This window comes from Nilaparvata lugens, chromosome 6, assembly GCF_014356525.2.
Source record: "Nilaparvata lugens isolate BPH chromosome 6, ASM1435652v1, whole genome shotgun sequence".
NCBI lineage: Eukaryota > Metazoa > Arthropoda > Insecta > Hemiptera > Delphacidae > Nilaparvata > Nilaparvata lugens.
In genome coordinates, this window is record NC_052509.1 from 57,411,464 (window position 1) to 57,430,720 (window position 19,257).

Sequence of the window (19,257 nt, forward strand, 5' to 3'; positions counted from 1 at the left end):
TTTATCAACACAAACGTCTATATTCATTGAAAACAACCGCAGTAGCTGTAGTTGTTTAAAAAAACATGTTCGCAATTAATTGAAACTTTGAACATCCCGGATATTTAGTTTAGAACTTTTTCGAAATAATTATTATTTAACGAAAATCAAAATTAAATGCTGTAAATCAACCCAAAGACTTCTGCTACTGCAAATATTGACTACAGGGTAAACAACTAGGTGGAAATTCGAAATACTCAGTGCAAAAGATAATCCCCTCAAGAAAAAGGCTTCTTTAAGCTGGGTTTACACCAAAGTTATTAACAAAATGTTAATAACGTGATCCTTATAAATTCTATTGGATTGGACATAACTTATCATATACATGATGAACATTTATATGTGTTTGTCAAGTTCCGTTCAATCTAATAGAATCTATAAGGATTAAATTATTAACATTTTGTTAATAACTTTGTTGTAAACCCAGCTTGATTCACAACACTTTCAACAAAAACTGTGAACTTCAACTAGGAATAAACTAATAACTATACTAAACTACCTGTAACCAAAACTAAGTCAGTCACTAGAACACTACAAAACCACGTTCAAGTGCTTGACATTAATTGTTGTAATCTTTCAAGTGTTTAGTATAAAGATTCGTCAATCTTAGATATTTCGAAGCATCTTATTAGACATCCTGAACGCACTAATCGTACTATTATTCAAGTGTTAACTCTACCGGAAGTACTCAATCGTAAAGCTACACGCATTTCCTGGGATCAAACGCTCTCAACCCGAAAACTGTACAATTACTGGACAACATAGCATTGATTACTTCAGTGTTCACTGTAGGTACAGTGCGGTACCAGTTTTCTCAGGACAAGGTGTTTTCTCGGGAAAAGGCTACAAAGAGCTCACCTGAATCACAGAAAAAAAGAAACATTGTTCGAAAAAGAGAATCGTTGTTCATTACTCCGTGCCTGAATCAATCACAGTCACTTGGAGAATTGTTTATTGATTGATTCAGTGTTTACAAGTTTGTGTTCCTTGAATGGTTCCAAATTTTCTTAAATAAGTCAATATTATTCGTTACAAGAAAAGTGGTAATTGAGTGGAATATTTCTAATCAATTTATAAATTCAAGCCATTAAGTTCAAAATTAATAGTTTTCATGTTTATTTTGGACTAAAATTTCGTAAAAATTGTACACGTGAAATTCTTACCTAGAAAAATAGCACAAGGGCTATAAGTTATAATTATTTTATCTTCCAATGTTATTACATTAGTGTCATTTGCATTGTAAATAAATAATTAAATTTAAAAAAATAATAATAATTCAACAATTACATCAAAAATGATAGGGAGATATAAAATGAGGTAAACTTGTGCTATTCCTCTCCCAAATTTAGATTAGGTTACACATAGTCCGAAATAGGTTAAAAGTCTTGTAATTGTTCACTTCACAAAATTTTTAGTTCTTAATTATTTCCACAGAGTAGATTTTTAAATATAGATGTTTCCTAACCAAACATAGAAGAAAAATTTCACATTATCATCACTAAAATAGGAAATATTTACATATTAAAGAAATAATATTGAAGGACCAAAAATAAACTTAATTTAGGATCACTTTTTGTGTAGTTGAAAAGTTGATATTGTGGTAATTATTCATTTCTTGAATGAATGTTCTTTGACAATTATTTCTCAGTCTTTTTCATTCAATTTGATTTAGGATATTCATTGAAGAAATGAAATAATTAAAAACCAGAGTTCACTATTAACAAAGCAAAGAGGAGTTGAAGAAAAGTTCATTTTTCATGAAAGCCGACAAATATATCTGATTCCAGATGGCTTCAGTGGTTTCAAGTTTGACGACGAATTTATTCTGCTAAATAGCCAGAGGTCTTCATTCTGTGGTCAAGTATGGTTGTTTTTTGTCACTGTTGTGACAAGTACCCGTTGGCTAACAATGAACTGACGACATGAAAAAGGCGGAGACAAAGGCCTCAAAGAATAACGGTTGACATCTCCCAAGCTGGGATCAAACTCAGTGACAATTTTATTCCTAACACAAAGTGAAGGACCATTTTAATCACTGAATTCACATATATTTTTACAAATCCACGAGTGTATTACAACAGTTGTACTCAGTCAGGATATATCTGAATTATTCTCATTCTACTCTCTCTGGTTATATACTACTCATACTATATACTTAGCACTAATTGAAGAGCTATATATTTAATTTTTGGTGCTGTTTTATTAATCATATTATTGTATATGTACAGTTTACATAAATTAAGTTTTATTACATCAATGAACTAGTGAGGATTCATATTCAACGCCAAATTTGACAATAATTATTAATGTGCTTTGACTCGTAATAGACTGGAAAGAAATTCATAATTGCCGAATTCAGACTCCAGATGAGGAGAGATCATGACATTGTTGAATTTGAAAATCAACTCAGCTAAATGGTTTACTACAATTCATTTGCAATCAAGTCTGGCGGTCAATTATTTATTCAACATTCCATAATACATAAATCATATACATGATCAGAAAAGGTCTAACCAAAAACTGTTCCCTTTCCTAATTTTGATAGAAATATGTCAAAGAAGTGGATCATTTTTACTTCCTACTGATTTATCCCTCATGAGCTTTTTGCTTGTGCGAGGGTAATGGAAAGTACGTTAGGGAAATTATGTATGATATGATCAAATTTCCAAGCCATAGTAGGATAATGTTGTGAAATGTTTCTCTATTTAATCAATTTGAATCAATTCTCAAGAAATTATGTTGCGTTGAATATACTTCTTATGGCAATAACATTGAATATTGATGTAGATTTAGATCAATTTGCGGGTTTGATATTGGTAGCGCACGCCTTCTAAACCAAGAAGCTGTCTGATTGGTCAATGGGTTGAGTGATCGCCATTTTACCTTCACAGCTCACTACCAATAGGAAGCAAGCAGCTAGAGGACGTCACAAACACATTGGCCAATCAGACTGCTAGTTAAATTTGAGGCGTAGCTTGAGTTAGCACAGCCACTTTCTCACTTTTTCGTGTCTTGAAAAAGTTTTGTCCTACACCACTAGAATTATTCTTTCTCTAGAATATTCTCAAAGTGAACAAACCATATTATTCTCTAAATAATTTGAAATTATCATGAATTTCAATCATGAACTAGTGTTCATGCACCATAATAACAATAAATTACATGAATGAATAAGGTGATTTTCAATTAACATAATAGCCCTGATACAGGTTTCAATATTTGTTTTCAGTTGAGTAACTTATTGTAACTAGAGTTGGGGCAGATGAAAATTAGGCCTAGGGGCGCTGAATTGCTAAACCCGACTCTGCTTCCAGCTTCAGATGTTAATGTGGATGGGGAGTTATATTCCTAAGAATACCATATTCTCAAAAGGTTATATCCACAAAAATATCGTAAAGAATGAAGAAAAAATCCGTACTTAGTGCAGAAAGACGACTGGAGAGAACAATATCACTTGAGAAAGAGGAATGAATAATGAATTATTAAAAATGAATTCATCAAAGCTTGCTACATCCATTTCATGAGAAAAATTGTTTTTGAGAGAATTCCATGAATAGAATAGAATTGGAAAATGAATTTATTCTCCATTTCATTAAAAATATAAATGTAATGCTTCACACACATTTACGGCTTGATTTTTTTGAAAAAGCTTGTACAAGGAATAACCTTATTTATCCATTTTATGAGAAAACTTGTTTTGGGAGATTTCCATGAATAGAACATGGATGAGAACAATAAATGGAGTTATTTCTACTTGCAATTCTTATAGATGATATTATGAGAGATGAATTGAGGAATTTTTCAAGGGATCTACAGAATGAAAATCCCGTTACAGCTCCTGAATCTCTATAACTGACAAAAGGAATCCAACATAAAAACGATTCTAGCTTTTCCATTTTTGTTAAAGCTGGATTTGTCACAGAATATCGCAGAAGAGGATTTCTTTGACAAATGCAAATTCTGAGAAGAAATAAATGGGGGATGACACCATTAAACCGCCCTATCACTCGATCATCATCCCACTGGACATATTGTTTCATATGAAGGGTAGCTGAATATAGAAGAGGTTGTCAGGTCATTATTCTTCTGGACTCGATCATAAAAACGTGTTTCCTTTCTCCTTTCCACTCTCTAGTTTTTCTAGTTTTGAATCATTCTCTCACTCTTTAAAGCTACGGGTTTCCTCTCTCCATCATACTCTAGTTTTTCTCCAATACTGTATCATTCTTCCACTCTTGAAAACTGCGGGTTTCCTCTCTCCTTCCTACTCTTTAGTTTTTCCTATACCATTCTCTCACTCTTGTCCACTCAGTGGAAAGAGTGTTTTAAACGACTACACAAAAAATGACCGACCATATGTGAAGTGTTCCACCATATCTACTCTCAAATACAGTTATTTCAAGACTTTTTCATACAAAGTATCCGTTATGGGTTTTTGTGGATATGATGGAGTGTTTTCATTTTGAGCAGATGCGGGAAATGTAGGAAAATTCTGATGATATATCGAGGTGGTTCCGAACGAACATCCAAAGCCTGACATGAATGCTTTTTAGCATTTTTCTTCTAATACCATCAAAGCCCATATTATTACTGTAGTTGTATAGAATCTCTATCGACTGTAATCAATAATGATCACATTAATATACAAGGCTGGGTGACCAGTTTTTAATCTACACCATTGTTGACGAAATTGATTATAAGCTATGATAATCACCATAATAAAATTAGCTCATTCATAATTTGCTTTGTTACAATACAAATAATTCTCTGAACAGTAGACCTCACGCAGTTTTCTCATCCACAAGTATCTGATGTCACCACCTGTCCTAGTTGATTCAGTTGAATCACAATTCACAGTTGAATAATAATTTCTATCTGATAAAAATATTTCTCAACTATTTTGAAATTATTTTTTTTTCAATCAAGAATATTAAAATTTCTTCTGCATTATTCAGTTTATTTAATCATTTTTTATTTTAGTTTCAATCACCTATTAATTTTTTTTCAAATGATAGATTATTGATACCATGAAATAGAAGGATTGAAGATCAGCAAACTATTGAAGATTAGGTAACTTGACTTATAATATTAATCAATTTGATGGGCAGTTCTAATCGAAAAATAATTTTCGAACTCGTATAATGCGATAGTTCAATAAAAAAGCGAATTCAACAATTAAGAAATCGGAAAATTATATTTCATGAATTCAACTAACTTATTATAGTCACACTTCTCTATATATTCACTGGTGTTTTGTGAATTTCATATGTAAATGGGATAGTTACAATAATGAGATAAGGAAGGTTCAAAAATTATCCACAGTTAGCTATAATAATTATATTCTATAATTTATTGATTCTTCCAAGTAAGAAAACCGAAGAAAAGGTGGTCTCAAAATAAGGCGGAATTACAAAGGTGAATTTGAATTAGCAAAAGGGTATCTAAAAGACCGGAACATGCAGTCACACCGATACCGTGGAAGTCAGAAGAAGGAGAAGAAGAAGAAGAAGAAGAAGAAGAAGAAGAAGAAGAAGAAGAACAAGAAGAAGAAGAAGAAGAAGAAGAAGAAGAGGAAGAAGAAGTCAATTTTGTCATAGTTACAATCAAGCCGTCCTTCATAGAGAGAAGCTTTAGATTATAGTGATAGATTCGTTAAAACAGAGAAAAATATTCCAGTTATTTGAATATTTCATATGGTATCTTTCTCACATCTCTTCTCTCGTTATCAAGGATTGACTAGAGGAGAATGAAGGGCTCTCGGATGGGATGGTAATTTGCGCAGCAATTCAAATTTGATCGAGCACATGCATTATTCATCCATTTCCTGTCCACTTTGCTACAGTGAAAAGATAGAGAGCGCCCTTTCGACAAGTCTATCACACTTCAGAAAATAATCATAAAGAAAATACACCGAAAATTACCAGTGCATAATTCGTCTCTAAATGCACAAGAGAGCACCAACAATGCAAAAATATTGGAGCTGGTTCTACAAACAACTTTTTCGCCTCACTTGGATGTAATGAGCTGGTTTACGTGCGTCATATGGAGGCCGAAAATGATTGTTTTCTGACCAGGCCGGTAAAATTTTTACGGCCCTAGGGCTGTAAAATAACCTTGAAGTCAGCTGATTCTGATTTGATGTGAATGTGTTTACAAAATGGTTTATGAAACGGAATCAGTTTATGCTTCTAGAGTTGAATAAGTATTCTGCAATAAGATACTATCATTTTATTGGATGAATAAAATACAGATAAGATATATATTATAACTATTCAAATTCGATTTTCAGAGTAGGATAGACCTTCTAACCTAAACTTCCGAAGTCGACGACAACAAGCATTGTTGACGTTGACATTCAGATTGGCCAAATTTCAAGTGTGCTAAAACAGCTGATCAAAAAACTTTTCATTATTTGTCTTTATTATTCAAGAATCAAAACATTTATAATAATATCATCTCATTGTCATTTGGAATAATAAAAAGTATGAACTCAACCTCTTACATAATTAAACATAATCTTTTAGGTTATTTAGACAAATCAGAATAAAAAATAAAAATACTTGGACAATTTCCTGATAATCAGATTACCTCAGATTTGCTAGAGCTATGACCTTCCTGTTTTGCTTTCGGAAGTGCCTAATAAACAATAAATTATTCTCATATTTATATTGTTTATTTTTGTGTGTGGCGAAAAATATCGTTCTCACCATGGGCAAAAAAGTTTTTCCGGCTCTCAATCTTTTCTAGTCCTCGGCCTACGGCCTCGGACTTGAAAACCGATTTCGAGCCGGAAAAGTCTCATTTTCGGCCCTAGGTGCGAAATATACTATTTCCTACAGATACCCTGAAAAGTGACCATTTGTGCACTGATTGCAGGCTGCAAAGAATCACTTTTCCGCACTAGTGCGCAAAGTGAGTACTTTGCGTACTCCAGATTTGCAGCATGACAACGCAAAATAGTTAGTAGGTTATATGGAGCACCAGTGCAGCAAAATCAAAATGAAGTTGGTAACAGTGACTGCTGTGGCTGCTATAGTGAGCAGAGGTGCAACGAAGCACAACGCGCTAATTATTAAGTAGATATTATAACCAAGGACAACGACAGCATAGTGCCACCACATCACACACCACACAGCTGCCCCCCGCCATTCAAACACTACTACATTATTCAGGCAATTTTACCCATAATTACCCACTTTTCATATTCAATGGTAACTGTAGGAAAAATTTAATGTGAAATATGTGCGCAAAGTTCGTTTGCTGCACTCAAGAAACCATTCCGCCCTCGCCTATGGCTCGGGCGTAAACGTTTCTTTCGGTGCAGCAAACTGTCACTTTGCGCACTAGTTGCACAAATAACTATTTCATCTGAGTGTAATCACGGAAAAAGGATACCTTTGTTAATGGTTCTGAAAATCAATGTAACCTTTCATGATATTTGTCTGTATAAATAAAAGCGAAATGGCACTCACTCGCTGAACTAAAAATCAAACGACCAAAAACGTTCAAATCTGGTAGGTATGTTCAGTTGGCCCTTTAGAGGCGCACTTAGAACATATTTGGAAAAATTTTCGAAGATACGCCCGAAATCTGCGTTTTTCCACCGTTTTTTTGCGCTTTCTCAACTTTATCGAGAACAAATGAACAGAAAATGTTCAAATTTACTTCAGAAGCTCAGCTGGGGTGTAATAATGTTGTGTTAGAAGGAATTTGAAATAACGCCAAGATACGCCCAAAATTAGCGGTTTTTTGCGTTTTCTCAGTTCTTTCATCAAGTGGTAAACAGAAAATGTTCAAATTTGGTACAGAGGTTTAGCTAGGGTCTAAACATTTTGTGATGAGGTTACTTTGATATTTCATCAAAGATATACGCCCAAAATCAGCGTTTATCCAACGTTTTTCTCAGCTTTTCTGCGTTTTCTCAGTACTTTGACTTTCTGATGGAATGAAATATTCTCAAATGAAAAATGCAGCCGAGCGAGGCGAGCCCGCTGATCTCATTTTTGGACGATCCAGTCGGGGGTCCAGGAGGCGGAGCCCCCTGGCTAGGCGGATATGGCATGCGAAGTGAGCCTGACGGCTAGTAATGGATATTCTTTACACTGTGGTATAATCATCTGAGTTCATAAACTAAAAGCTAAACACCAAGATGATGAACTCTTCACATCAAATTCCATTTTTTATACTCATAAGCATCTTTATTCATTATGAATATTTTAGCATCTTCATTCATCGGCATCAATTTGTTCTCATCAAATACGGTATCTTTGTAAAATACAAATGGAATTCATTGACCGCAGAAATTTTCATAGTCAAGGATGAAAAGTTTTTTTTATTATATTGGATCATTATGCAAAAGTGGCAAAGTTGTACCTTAACTGACAATTATTAAAAACTTTCGAAAACGTGTAAGCAATTTGGAGGATAGTTCAACGAGTGTTTGCAGTACTAATTGCGAACATTTACGCGTGACCAGAAACAAGAAAGAGTATTACCTGACTTGCAATTATTACAGTACACATTTTGAAACTGAAGCATACTGCTGAAAATTCTACGCCTCACCTTATTTTGGTGGCATCGAGTATCATTCAATGGAAAATCTACATTGAAACATGTTAAATGCTAAATATTGTACTCCTCATCCTGTTTTGGTCATATGAAATATTTCATTTAATAGAAAAGGTCATCATTAACCAAATGAGTGTCATTTTCAACCTGGTATTCATAGACTAAGAAATTATAGATTATTGAATTAAGTCTACATCTATTTGAGGAACCTCTAATGTAGGCGATTGAATCAAGTCTGGTTCATGAGAAAAAAATAATAGCTCTGAACAGAGTTTCGGGAGAAATAACAAATAATCAAAGAAAACCTATTATCATAGAGAAACATTAGCATGAGCAGATATCCCATGGTATAGGGCATTTATGTCGCAACTTTTACTGTTATCTCAAGCCGATTACTGTCGATTATTGACGATTTTCACTGTTTTGTTGGGGTGAGAGTGTATAAACGGCACAATATGAGAAACTACCAGTATCACACAGCTTCAAGGGGAAGAACTAGGTGGACTATCGGCTTGAGATAACAGTAAAAGTTGCGACATAAATGCCCTATACCATGGGATATCTACTTACGCTATTGTTTCTCTATGCTATTATTCAGAAATGACTGAGGAGCATCAGTCAGAGAATTAAAGTACAGTAAATATGACATACAGAATTCAGTTGAAGAACTAGACCAAAACAAGAAAAAAGTGTCAACAACTAAACACCTTCGATTACTTTCCAAGTTCAAGCACGCGGCACTTATACTAGAAACAACTATACTAGAAAGAAAACAACACAAGACGGAAACTAGTTGTGACACTTCTCCATGACACGAAGTGTGCACCGATATACATCGTTACCCAGGAAATGAGTGCTATGACTACTTCTTAAGAGTTGTTGTTTTGTCGGAAAACTAAGATGTTACAATTACCATGCATGAGAACACCTAATAGTTTGGTTCAGGAATGTGGGCAGTGTTTACTGAGGAAACTATATCCGGGTTGAAAATACTAAACTTGAGAGTAGAACTATTAGTAGGCTACTCCAGAAGAAAAACTTATAAAATTCACACTATGAAAAGAGATATAATGGAATTTCTCCATATAAAAATAGAAACTTAAGTTTGGCTCGAATATATTATGTGGAACTGATAATATCGTTTCAATATCCACCTTAAACTATCCTATCCTATACTATTAAACGAGCAATTTCTGTTTATATATTTATATATCTGTATGTGATCGGATCTCGAATAAGGCTCTAACGATTCTCACGAAATTTGGAACAAAGTTGGCTTATGAAATGAAAATTCGATTGCACTAGGTCTCAACCCTTGGATAACTTGCTGAAGGACATTAAAATGATAAATACTTCCTTGGAAAAACAGCTGGAAATTTTGTCGTCTATCGATACCGTAATGGAAGTGAGTGAGCGAGTGCATGTGTGGGTTATTCCTCAGCTGATCTCACGAGAAAAATAGTCCAGCAAGAAAAACTTATTTTTGTTTATTTCTCTTTCTTTTAGAAAACATGCTTACTTCAGAAAGTCCAAAATAATAACTAGATGCTGTTAGTGTAGAATTTCAAAAAGAAGTACAAGAAGTAGAAGAAAAAAATTAGAAGTACATAGTATATTAACAAATATTGTAGCAGACATGATATATAACATTCTAAATCGAATTCATGGTATATCTATTTGTAATTGATGATGTGTTTGTTTTTTTGAAGTGTGAATAAATTGTTATTCTGATGAGTGATAGTAGCTCAACCTAGATTTTGATTCGGACTGCAGTATTCTATTATATCAAGCGAGCAAATTCTGTATTTATTTATCTGGTTATTTTTATATCTGGCTATTTTTATATCTGGTTATTTATGTTTAACGGATCTCGAAAACGGCTCTAACGATTTTCACGAAATTTGGAACATAGTAGGTTTATGATCCTCATCCATAGTAGGTCTCATCCTTGAAAGAACTAGTTGAACGACATTAAAAGGATAATTCATCCTTGGCTGAAACAGCTGTGGATAGTAAAAAAGTGAGTGAGCGAGTGAGTATGTGAAAAATCAAAATATCGCATCCCCGAAATTCATAAGATGACGTATAGCCAGCTGTGGAGCACGATCATTTTAGAGAATTGTGCTATGTTTATCAATAAATGAAAATAACGATCGAAGCTCGGTTCCCCGATATTAAATTTGAAAAGGGACAGTTTTGGACATAAACATGTTGTGCCTCCTCATATAACTGTAAAAATAATTATAGGACTGAAAAAATGTATAAATAAATATAAACTATAAATACAATCTTTCGTTACAAATTTTCTATGCTTTTACACTCCAGAGCGAAGCTCGGTCCCCCGACATTTTTGTACTAAATTTGAATGCAGATTAGATCGATAAAATCAATCGAACAGTTCGTGGATTGCATTCCTGAAATCGAACGGCTCCAACTTATGTTTTACAAGATCGTTCGTTGTCAGGTTCCCAGTTTTACTCCCACTGAACTTTGCAACTTCTGTTTCACAAGATTCCTCTCTCGTTAGCTTCCCACAGTTGCTCCCAAAAGTGAACTTACGAGTCCACAACGGTGGAATGGTTAAGTGGTTAGTGATGAAAGGGGACCCGTGGGGACAATTACCCCATTTGTGGGTTTAATTTCCACAATATCAGCCGAAACAGAGGGTTGACACATTCGGATTGTAGGGTTGGCCATAGCCTATTTGCTCCTAAATCTCCAGAAATCCAACAATATAATTGTTTCTGAATTATAGAGATGGCTGTATTATGTTGAGAAATTATTACTCTCTTTCTCTAGATACATGAAGTATTCTAGAATTTCACATACATCATTATTTTATTTCTAATAGTTTAAATTAAACTTAATAGTTTTAGTATAATGAGGTCCTTATCATTTTACAGTTTTGAGTTCTAAGTAAAAGGAATTTCATTATCAATCCGGATCCTGATCATTCTAAATTCAAAATTAAATGTTTCAAGTGTTTGTGTTTTGTTCCAATGTGGAAATTAGTGACGAATTGAAAAGTTGCTCATAACCTTTATTTAGACAATTTATTTTATGAAAATGGGATGAAAAGAAGTTTTGGACTGTAGTCTGTTTCTTTGCCCTTAAGTTGATTGTAAATGATAAAGAGATAATGGTAGTATTTGATTAACATTATGTTGCTATCCTTGTCTATAATTTGACAAAGCTGATAGCGCTATCATTTTCCACTTCTGCCGCTGCCATATTGTTTTCCAGCAATGTAGAAATATGATTAATTAACAAAATATCTGATATCTGAAGAGGATATCCTTTACATCTTGTAAACGCAATAAGATCTCTCTACCACAATACTCAAATAATAGTAAATACAGGTGATCATCGGTTAGATGAAATCACCATCAACCAAGGTGTTAGACAAGGGTGTAGTCTATCGCCCACTTTATTTAATATATATTATGTGGACCACATTTTCCGAAAATTGAAATGTGAAGTAGATTTAGGAATTGATATTGGTGAAGGTGTGTAACGAATGCTCTGTTGTTTGCAGACGATTTGTGTGTAGTACAGGAAAACGAAAATCACCTCCAAATATCAGTTCATATCCTGCATGAAATTTGTAAAGAATATAATTTCAAAAAGATATCAAAGGAGAAAACCAAAATCATGGCTTTTAAAGAAAAGTACCCAATAAGATCGAAGATTGTGATAGATAACAAGGTATTGGAGCAGGTGTCTCAGTTCACATATCTGGGTTGTGAAATTAGTTATAAAGATGAATTGGATGTAGAGAAGAAGGTGGGAAGGTTCCAATAATGATTTGTGGAAGTATTAGTAGGACATTGGGAAAGAAAGCTACCACAAGCACGATAATGAAATTTTATAAGGCAATGACAGCTCCACTACTACACTATGGTAGTGAATCGTGGGTAACATCAAAGCCACTTGAGAGTAAAGTGCAGGCAGCTGAGATGAGATTTCTTCGCAGAACTAAGGGCTGTGACAGAAGAGGTCACATCAGGAATGAGGATAGACGGAAAGAGCTGAATATCTTCTGCCTGAATGAGAGAGTTGCATCTTATCGTCAGCAATGGAAAGAGCATGTGGAACGAATGTCAGCTGATAGGCTTCCTCACAGAATTTTCAAGTATGAACCGGTAGGCAAAAGAGACATAGGCAGGCCACGAAAGAGATGGCAATGATCATTATATTTATTATAAAATAAAAACAGTAGATTGTAGTGATGCTTATGATGATAGTGATGATATAAGATTAGATTATATTCATGTTATCAATTATTTATAGATTTTATTTATTATTATTTTTTTATTCTAATTATAAGCTGAATGTGAGTCGGAACAGGCAATAGCCTAATCCCTGATTGAAAGAAGAAGAAGAATATCTGATATGAAGTATGAAGAGTTATTATTCAATCATTGAAAAATATATCTTCTTGGCGAATAAAATATACTTGATTATTTGAAACAAGAATGAACAGTTTATATTAGGCCTACTACGTCAGATATACTGGTATCAGCTGCCCTCTATAGAAGGCAGTGGCAAGGCAGGGAATCGGCAAAACTGTTCTCCTCTCTCTTCATTGCCATTATAACGTGGACCTCACTATATTTAATCATAAGTAGCGTTTCATTTCATCTTCATCTTCTTTTTCTTCTTCTTTCAATCAGGGACTAGGCTATTGCCTGTTCCGACTCACATTCAGCTTGTAATTAGAATAAAAAAATAATAATAAATAAAATCTATAAATTGAAAACATTAATATAATCTAATCTAATATCATCATAAGCATCACTACAATCTACTGTTTTTATTTTATAATAAATATAATGATCATTGCTATCTTTTTCGTGGCCTGCTTATGTCTCTTTTGCCTAACGGTTTATACTTGAAAATTCTGTGAGGAAGCCTATCAGCTGACATTCGTTCCACATGCTCTTTCCATTGCTGACGATAAGATGCAACTCTCTCATTCAGGCAGAAGATATTCAGCTCTTTCCGTATATCCTCATTCCTGATGTGATCTGTTCTGTCACAGCCCTTAGTTCTGCGAAGAAATCTCATCTCAGCTGCCTGCAATTTACTCTCAAGTGGCTTTGATGTTACCCACCATTCACTACCATAGAGTAGTAGTGGAGCTGCCATTTTCTCATAAAATTTCATAATCGGGCTTGTGGTAGCTTTCTTTCCCAATGTCCTACTGATACTTCCACAAATCATTTGGAACCTTCCTACCTTCTTCTCTACATCCAATTCATCTTTATAACTGATTTTACAACCCATTTTCATTTTCATTTATACAATGAGTACATTATCAAAATGATAGGGAGAGGAAAAATAAGGTAACCTTGTGCCATTGGAATACATATTTTGAATATTCTTGCTATTCTAGTATTCCTGGAATTTATATTTTTTTTTCAAGAACATAATGTAAAACGTTGCCGTGAAGAAAAAGAAAAGTTTTGCTGAACTTAGAGTCGACCAATACCTAATGACCTAGATCTTGGAATACTATTGAGAAAAGTTTTCGGCAGAGAGAAAGAAGAAGTTCACTGCCAATTTTGGAAGTTTTTCTCAAAGTTTTGTGCGTTGATCTACAAAAAAAACATACTAATCTTTTCCCATCACGCTTCACATTGGAGAGTTTTCTTTTTGATTGGCATTCAAATGAGGATTTCAAAGGGAAATTCTTTTCGATTCGACTCTAGCAGAAAAGAAAAGTCCAATTTCTTTCCATATAAATTGCCGTCCCAAGTTGAGAAATAATGAAATTCAAAGCTTTCCTGGTACAGTCAGTTACACACACACATCGAGTTTTACACGTTCGATTTTTGCCGGAAAATAGCAGGATGATAGCAATTATGGAATTATTGAAAAATATAATTTCTGGCTTAATAAAATATAATTGATTATTTTAAACGAGAATGAACAGTTGTTAATCTTGTTTTGTTTTGTAATTCTTTGTTATTATGTTTTGTCTTGTTTTGTGTGTTTTTAATAAATTAAAATTTATTGAAAAAATCTTCTTCTCTTCTTCTTCTTCTTTCCAGGATTAGGATACACACCTGTTCCGGTTTCAAAGGATACAACTATTTATCTTACTAGTATAAATGAACAGTTTTATTACATCTATAAAGCTGTATCATCTACCATCTAAAGAAGGCATTAAAAAGGCAGAAGATCGGCAAAGTTTTTCTCCTATCATTCTTCACTGCCATTATAACGTGGACCTCACTATAGTCATGATTGTTTTAAAGTTTGATTGTTAACATATTTTTTATAACCATTCTCACATTGAGTTCCATTTTTTTATATTACTATACTAGTAGTTCTGTGAACAGTAGACCTCACGCAGTATTCTCATCCACAAGTACCTGATTGAAACTGTAGACCTTATGGAAATACAGCAATTGACTGGCTTCTCCACGCATCTGTGTAATCACTTGTCAGCTGATTTATGATGAATAATTATTCTATAGTCTGATTTTTACTCTAATATTGGTGTATGAAGGAGGCTCCTTTTTACTTTCATATTACCCTTGAAATGCAAAATTTCCAATAACCTTGTATATACGTCGACGCGCAAAAAAAAGGAACATACCTGTTAAATTTCACTATCTATTACTGCGTTTCGCCGTAAATGCGCAACATATAAACATATAAACATAAAGAGAAATGCCAAACAGTCGACTTGAATCTTAGACCTAACTTCGCTCGGTCAATTTATTATAATATATGACAATTCATGATGATAGAGTCAAAGTTTCGTCATTTACAATAATCATCTCTACTATTCCCAATCTTAATGAAACTCCTCTCTGCTAATTTTTTGACGCAAACGCCATCTAACCGTTCTCTCACGAAGTTAATCAACAACTGAGCGTCTGATTACTTCTGGCATGATTCTAGTCCGACTGAAAATTGGCTAGAGTAGAGTCTACGCCCCCTACACTAACACGTGATCCAACTGACCAATCACATGTTGGCTAAAAAAGAACTCACACAAAACGGGGTTGCCACAAACATTTGAACAAACATTCATTTTTGATTTGGCTCTCTTACTTTGTTAGACACACTAGAGACTAGAGTACAATATTTACGAAATTACACCAACTTTCAAGGCTATCAAGATTAGTTTTCATAAAACTAATTTAATTTTTGTGTAGTTGAGAAGTTGATATTGTGGTAATTATTCATATTGAATGGAAAAGACTAAGAAATTGTCAAGAAACACAGATTTATCAATACTTAGAAAGGCCGGTTTATCAGAGATTGACAATGGTGTAATAACCGATACCGATCTTTCTAAGTATTAATAATCTGTGGTCTTTTGACAATTTCTTAGTCTTTTTCATTCAAAACTAATTTAGATAGTGTGTACTGGATTGCACCAGAGAGGAAGAAATACAAAGAATTCATATTTTGTCTCCGATTGAACTAAAGACTGAAGAGAGATTCACATAATGAAGTCAGTGGAAGGATAGGAGTGCATAGTGGCCACGTTTATTTTTCCACCGCCTCCTATAGTAAGATAGTTGTGATTTAAGTCATCCCTGCATATATGATATAATATTGATTGTTGAATCTGTTTATAATGTTTCTCCCTCCAACACACTGACCTGTAGTCTTGTAGATGGTTTCCTTTATATCTAATTGTACTGTAACTCTCATTTTTGTATGTAACATCCTGGGAAATAAATTTATTTGATTTGATTTGAAATGATCAATTAAATCTCAAATATACTACATTCACCAAGAACATAAATATAATATTCTCAAGATTAACTAGAAATCTATATCACATTTTAATGAAAACATGAAAACTACATTACAAAAAAATACGTACACTTTCGTAAATGAGATCAAATATTCTGATGGTTCATTATATTTTCACAGAGTATATTAACGATTTGGCAACATCGCAAGTTTGAAAAGGATGAAGCTATCTGCTTTGCCTAAAGACAGGCAAGGACAGCAAACCAATGTTAATCAGGTGCTGACTTTTTAATGTGAATTTCACTGTAGAGCCGATCCCACAAGACCTTATTAAAAATCTCTTTATATCAGTTTATATTATATGATTGATACCTGATTGTTGCAGCTCAATTATAAACCTGAGGCTACAGTCTCTACTAGCATACACCTATATACATTTTTAGCAAATTATGTTAACCGATTAATTAATACCTTTAACGATTGACACCTGATTGTTGGAACTCAATTGGAAACTTGAGGCTTCAGTCTCTACTTGCATACACGCAATCCCACTATAGCTGATCTCAATACCTTATTATGTACATTTTTACAAAATTATATCAACTGATTAATACCTTCGAAGTTTGATACCTGATTGTAAAAACTCAATTGCAAACCTGATGCTACAGTCTCTACTAAAATACACATTTTTACCAAATTATATAAAATGATTAATATTTTCAAACATTGATACCTGATTGTAAAATTACAAGTTGATATAATTTGGTAAAAATGTGCATTTTAGTAGAGACTGTAGCATCAGGTTTGCAATTGAGTTCTTACAATCAGGTATCAATCTTTAAAGGTATTAATCAGTTTATATAATTTGGTAAAAATGTATATAATAAGTATTGAGATCAGCTAAAGTGGGATTGCGTGTATGTAAGTAGAGACTGAAGCCTCAAGTTTCCAATTGAGTTCTAACAATCAGGTATCAATCTTTAAAGGTATTAATTGGTTAACATAATTTACATAACTCAATAGTAAACCAGAGACTACAGTCTCTATTAACATACACGCAATCCTTCTTTTTATAGGGAAAAAATGAACAACCAATAATATTATCAATGCAAAATCATTTGTATTATTGGGTTACCAGTTTTATCCCATGTACCTGGAATACATTGTTTTCTAGCTACACTGGTTTTATCTGATTATACGAGATTTACTCGTATAATGTAAATTCTAGTGAACTAGTTAATTTAAGATTGTTTTCAGCACTTGGCAATATAATTGGTATAACTCACTCGTATTCTTCGCATTGCTGCAACTATTTCCACCCTGCTGTTAGGCCGTGGGGACGTCCAACGTTCCGATATACTGAAAAATACAAAGAAACACAATAAGAAAACATTCTTATACAGTACATTGGATGAACATTCATACACGAAGTTTAAATACAAATTTGTTGAGCATCAACATTGATCAAACTGTTTCAATTTCACACTATTGATCATTCGAATATTCCGTTTTATTAAGCTTCAAGTAAAACTAATCAAGATAATTTCATCCTTTATACAATAGTGGGTCCAAGTTATGATAGCAGTATTTTATCAACATTGGTGTTGCTATCCTTGTCTATCATTCGACAAGACAGATAGCGCTATCCTTTTATAGCTTAACAACTTTGCCAAATCGGTTATTTACAATGTAGAAATATAATTAACTGACAAGATATTCAATCTTAATTTAAAAAATATATTTTTAATGAATGAAAAATATGTTTTCTTGACGATCAACATAATACTATTAGTTCTGTGAGCAGTAGACCTCACGCAGAATTCTCATCCACAAGTACCTGATTGGAACTATAGACCTTATGGAAATACAGCAATAGACTGGCTTCTCCACACATCTGTGTAATCACTTGTCAGCTGATTTATGATGAATAATTCTATAGTCTGATTTTTACTCTAATATTGGCGTATGAAGGAGGCTCCTTTTTCCTTTTATATTATCCTTGAAATGCGAAATTTCCAAAAACCTTGTATATACGTCGACGCGCAATCAAAAAAGGAACATACCTGTCAAATTTCATGAAAATCTATTACCGCGTTTCGCCGTAAATGCGCAACATATAAACATAAAACCATTCAAACATTTAAACTTAAGAGAAATGCCAAACAGTCGACTTGAATCTTAGCCCTCACTTTGCTCGGTCAATAATTGATTATATTACCAAGAATTAACAGTTGATTTACATCTGATAAATCGGTATCAGCAATCTTCTATAGAAGGCAGTGGCAATACCGAGAATTGGCAACGCTGGTCTCCCCTATCTTTCTTCACTGCCATTATAACGTGGATTTCACTATACTATAAAATGCTAAGGTATTTTTCTTGTCTCAGCATCCCTACTGAGATCAGAATATAAGAGTTGACACTGGAAAGCCCTAGGCGACAAATAATTTACTATTCATGGAAACTTGTGCGCAGTACGCAGTGCGCAACTACTTTTAGTTTTCTCATCTCACATGAATCATGTGCAGCATGTGCACCTTTTAGCTTTCCCATAGCACATGATCCAAGAGCATGTGCAGCTATTTGAATGGCATGAGCGAACGTCAAACATGTCCCAGGAGACATCGGCTTCTATTACGAAGATGGAAGAAAATGGGAGACAGAACTAGGCGGAAAGTCAAAGCTGCAGTCGGTCCCAAAATATTGAATAATATATTTGTTCGAGGAATGCAATATTCTGAATTAGTTTGATCATAGAGAACAGATAGCATAAGTAGATATCTCGTGATATAGGTCGTTTATGTTACAATTTTGAAGCCGATTTTCTGTTAACTCAAACCGATTGTCTATTATTACTGTTTTGGCCAGGTAAGAGTATAGAAACGGCACAGTATGGGAGACTACCAACGTCACATAGCTTCACGAAAAAGA

General features: G+C 33.8%; 1 protein-coding gene across 3 annotated transcripts in view; it reads right to left on the bottom strand.

Annotated features, from left to right (window-relative positions):
* LOC111058112 (carboxyl-terminal PDZ ligand of neuronal nitric oxide synthase protein) overlaps positions 1 to 19,257 on the bottom strand; it is a 291,989-nt gene that overhangs the window by 108,335 nt on the left and 164,397 nt on the right. For all 3 annotated transcript variants that reach the window (XM_039431321.1, XM_039431317.1, XM_039431314.1), the window contains exon 3: positions 17,613 to 17,685. In XM_039431321.1, the coding sequence (XP_039287255.1) occupies positions 17,613 to 17,685 (73 nt within the window). The remainder of the gene's footprint in view (positions 1 to 17,612; positions 17,686 to 19,257) is intronic.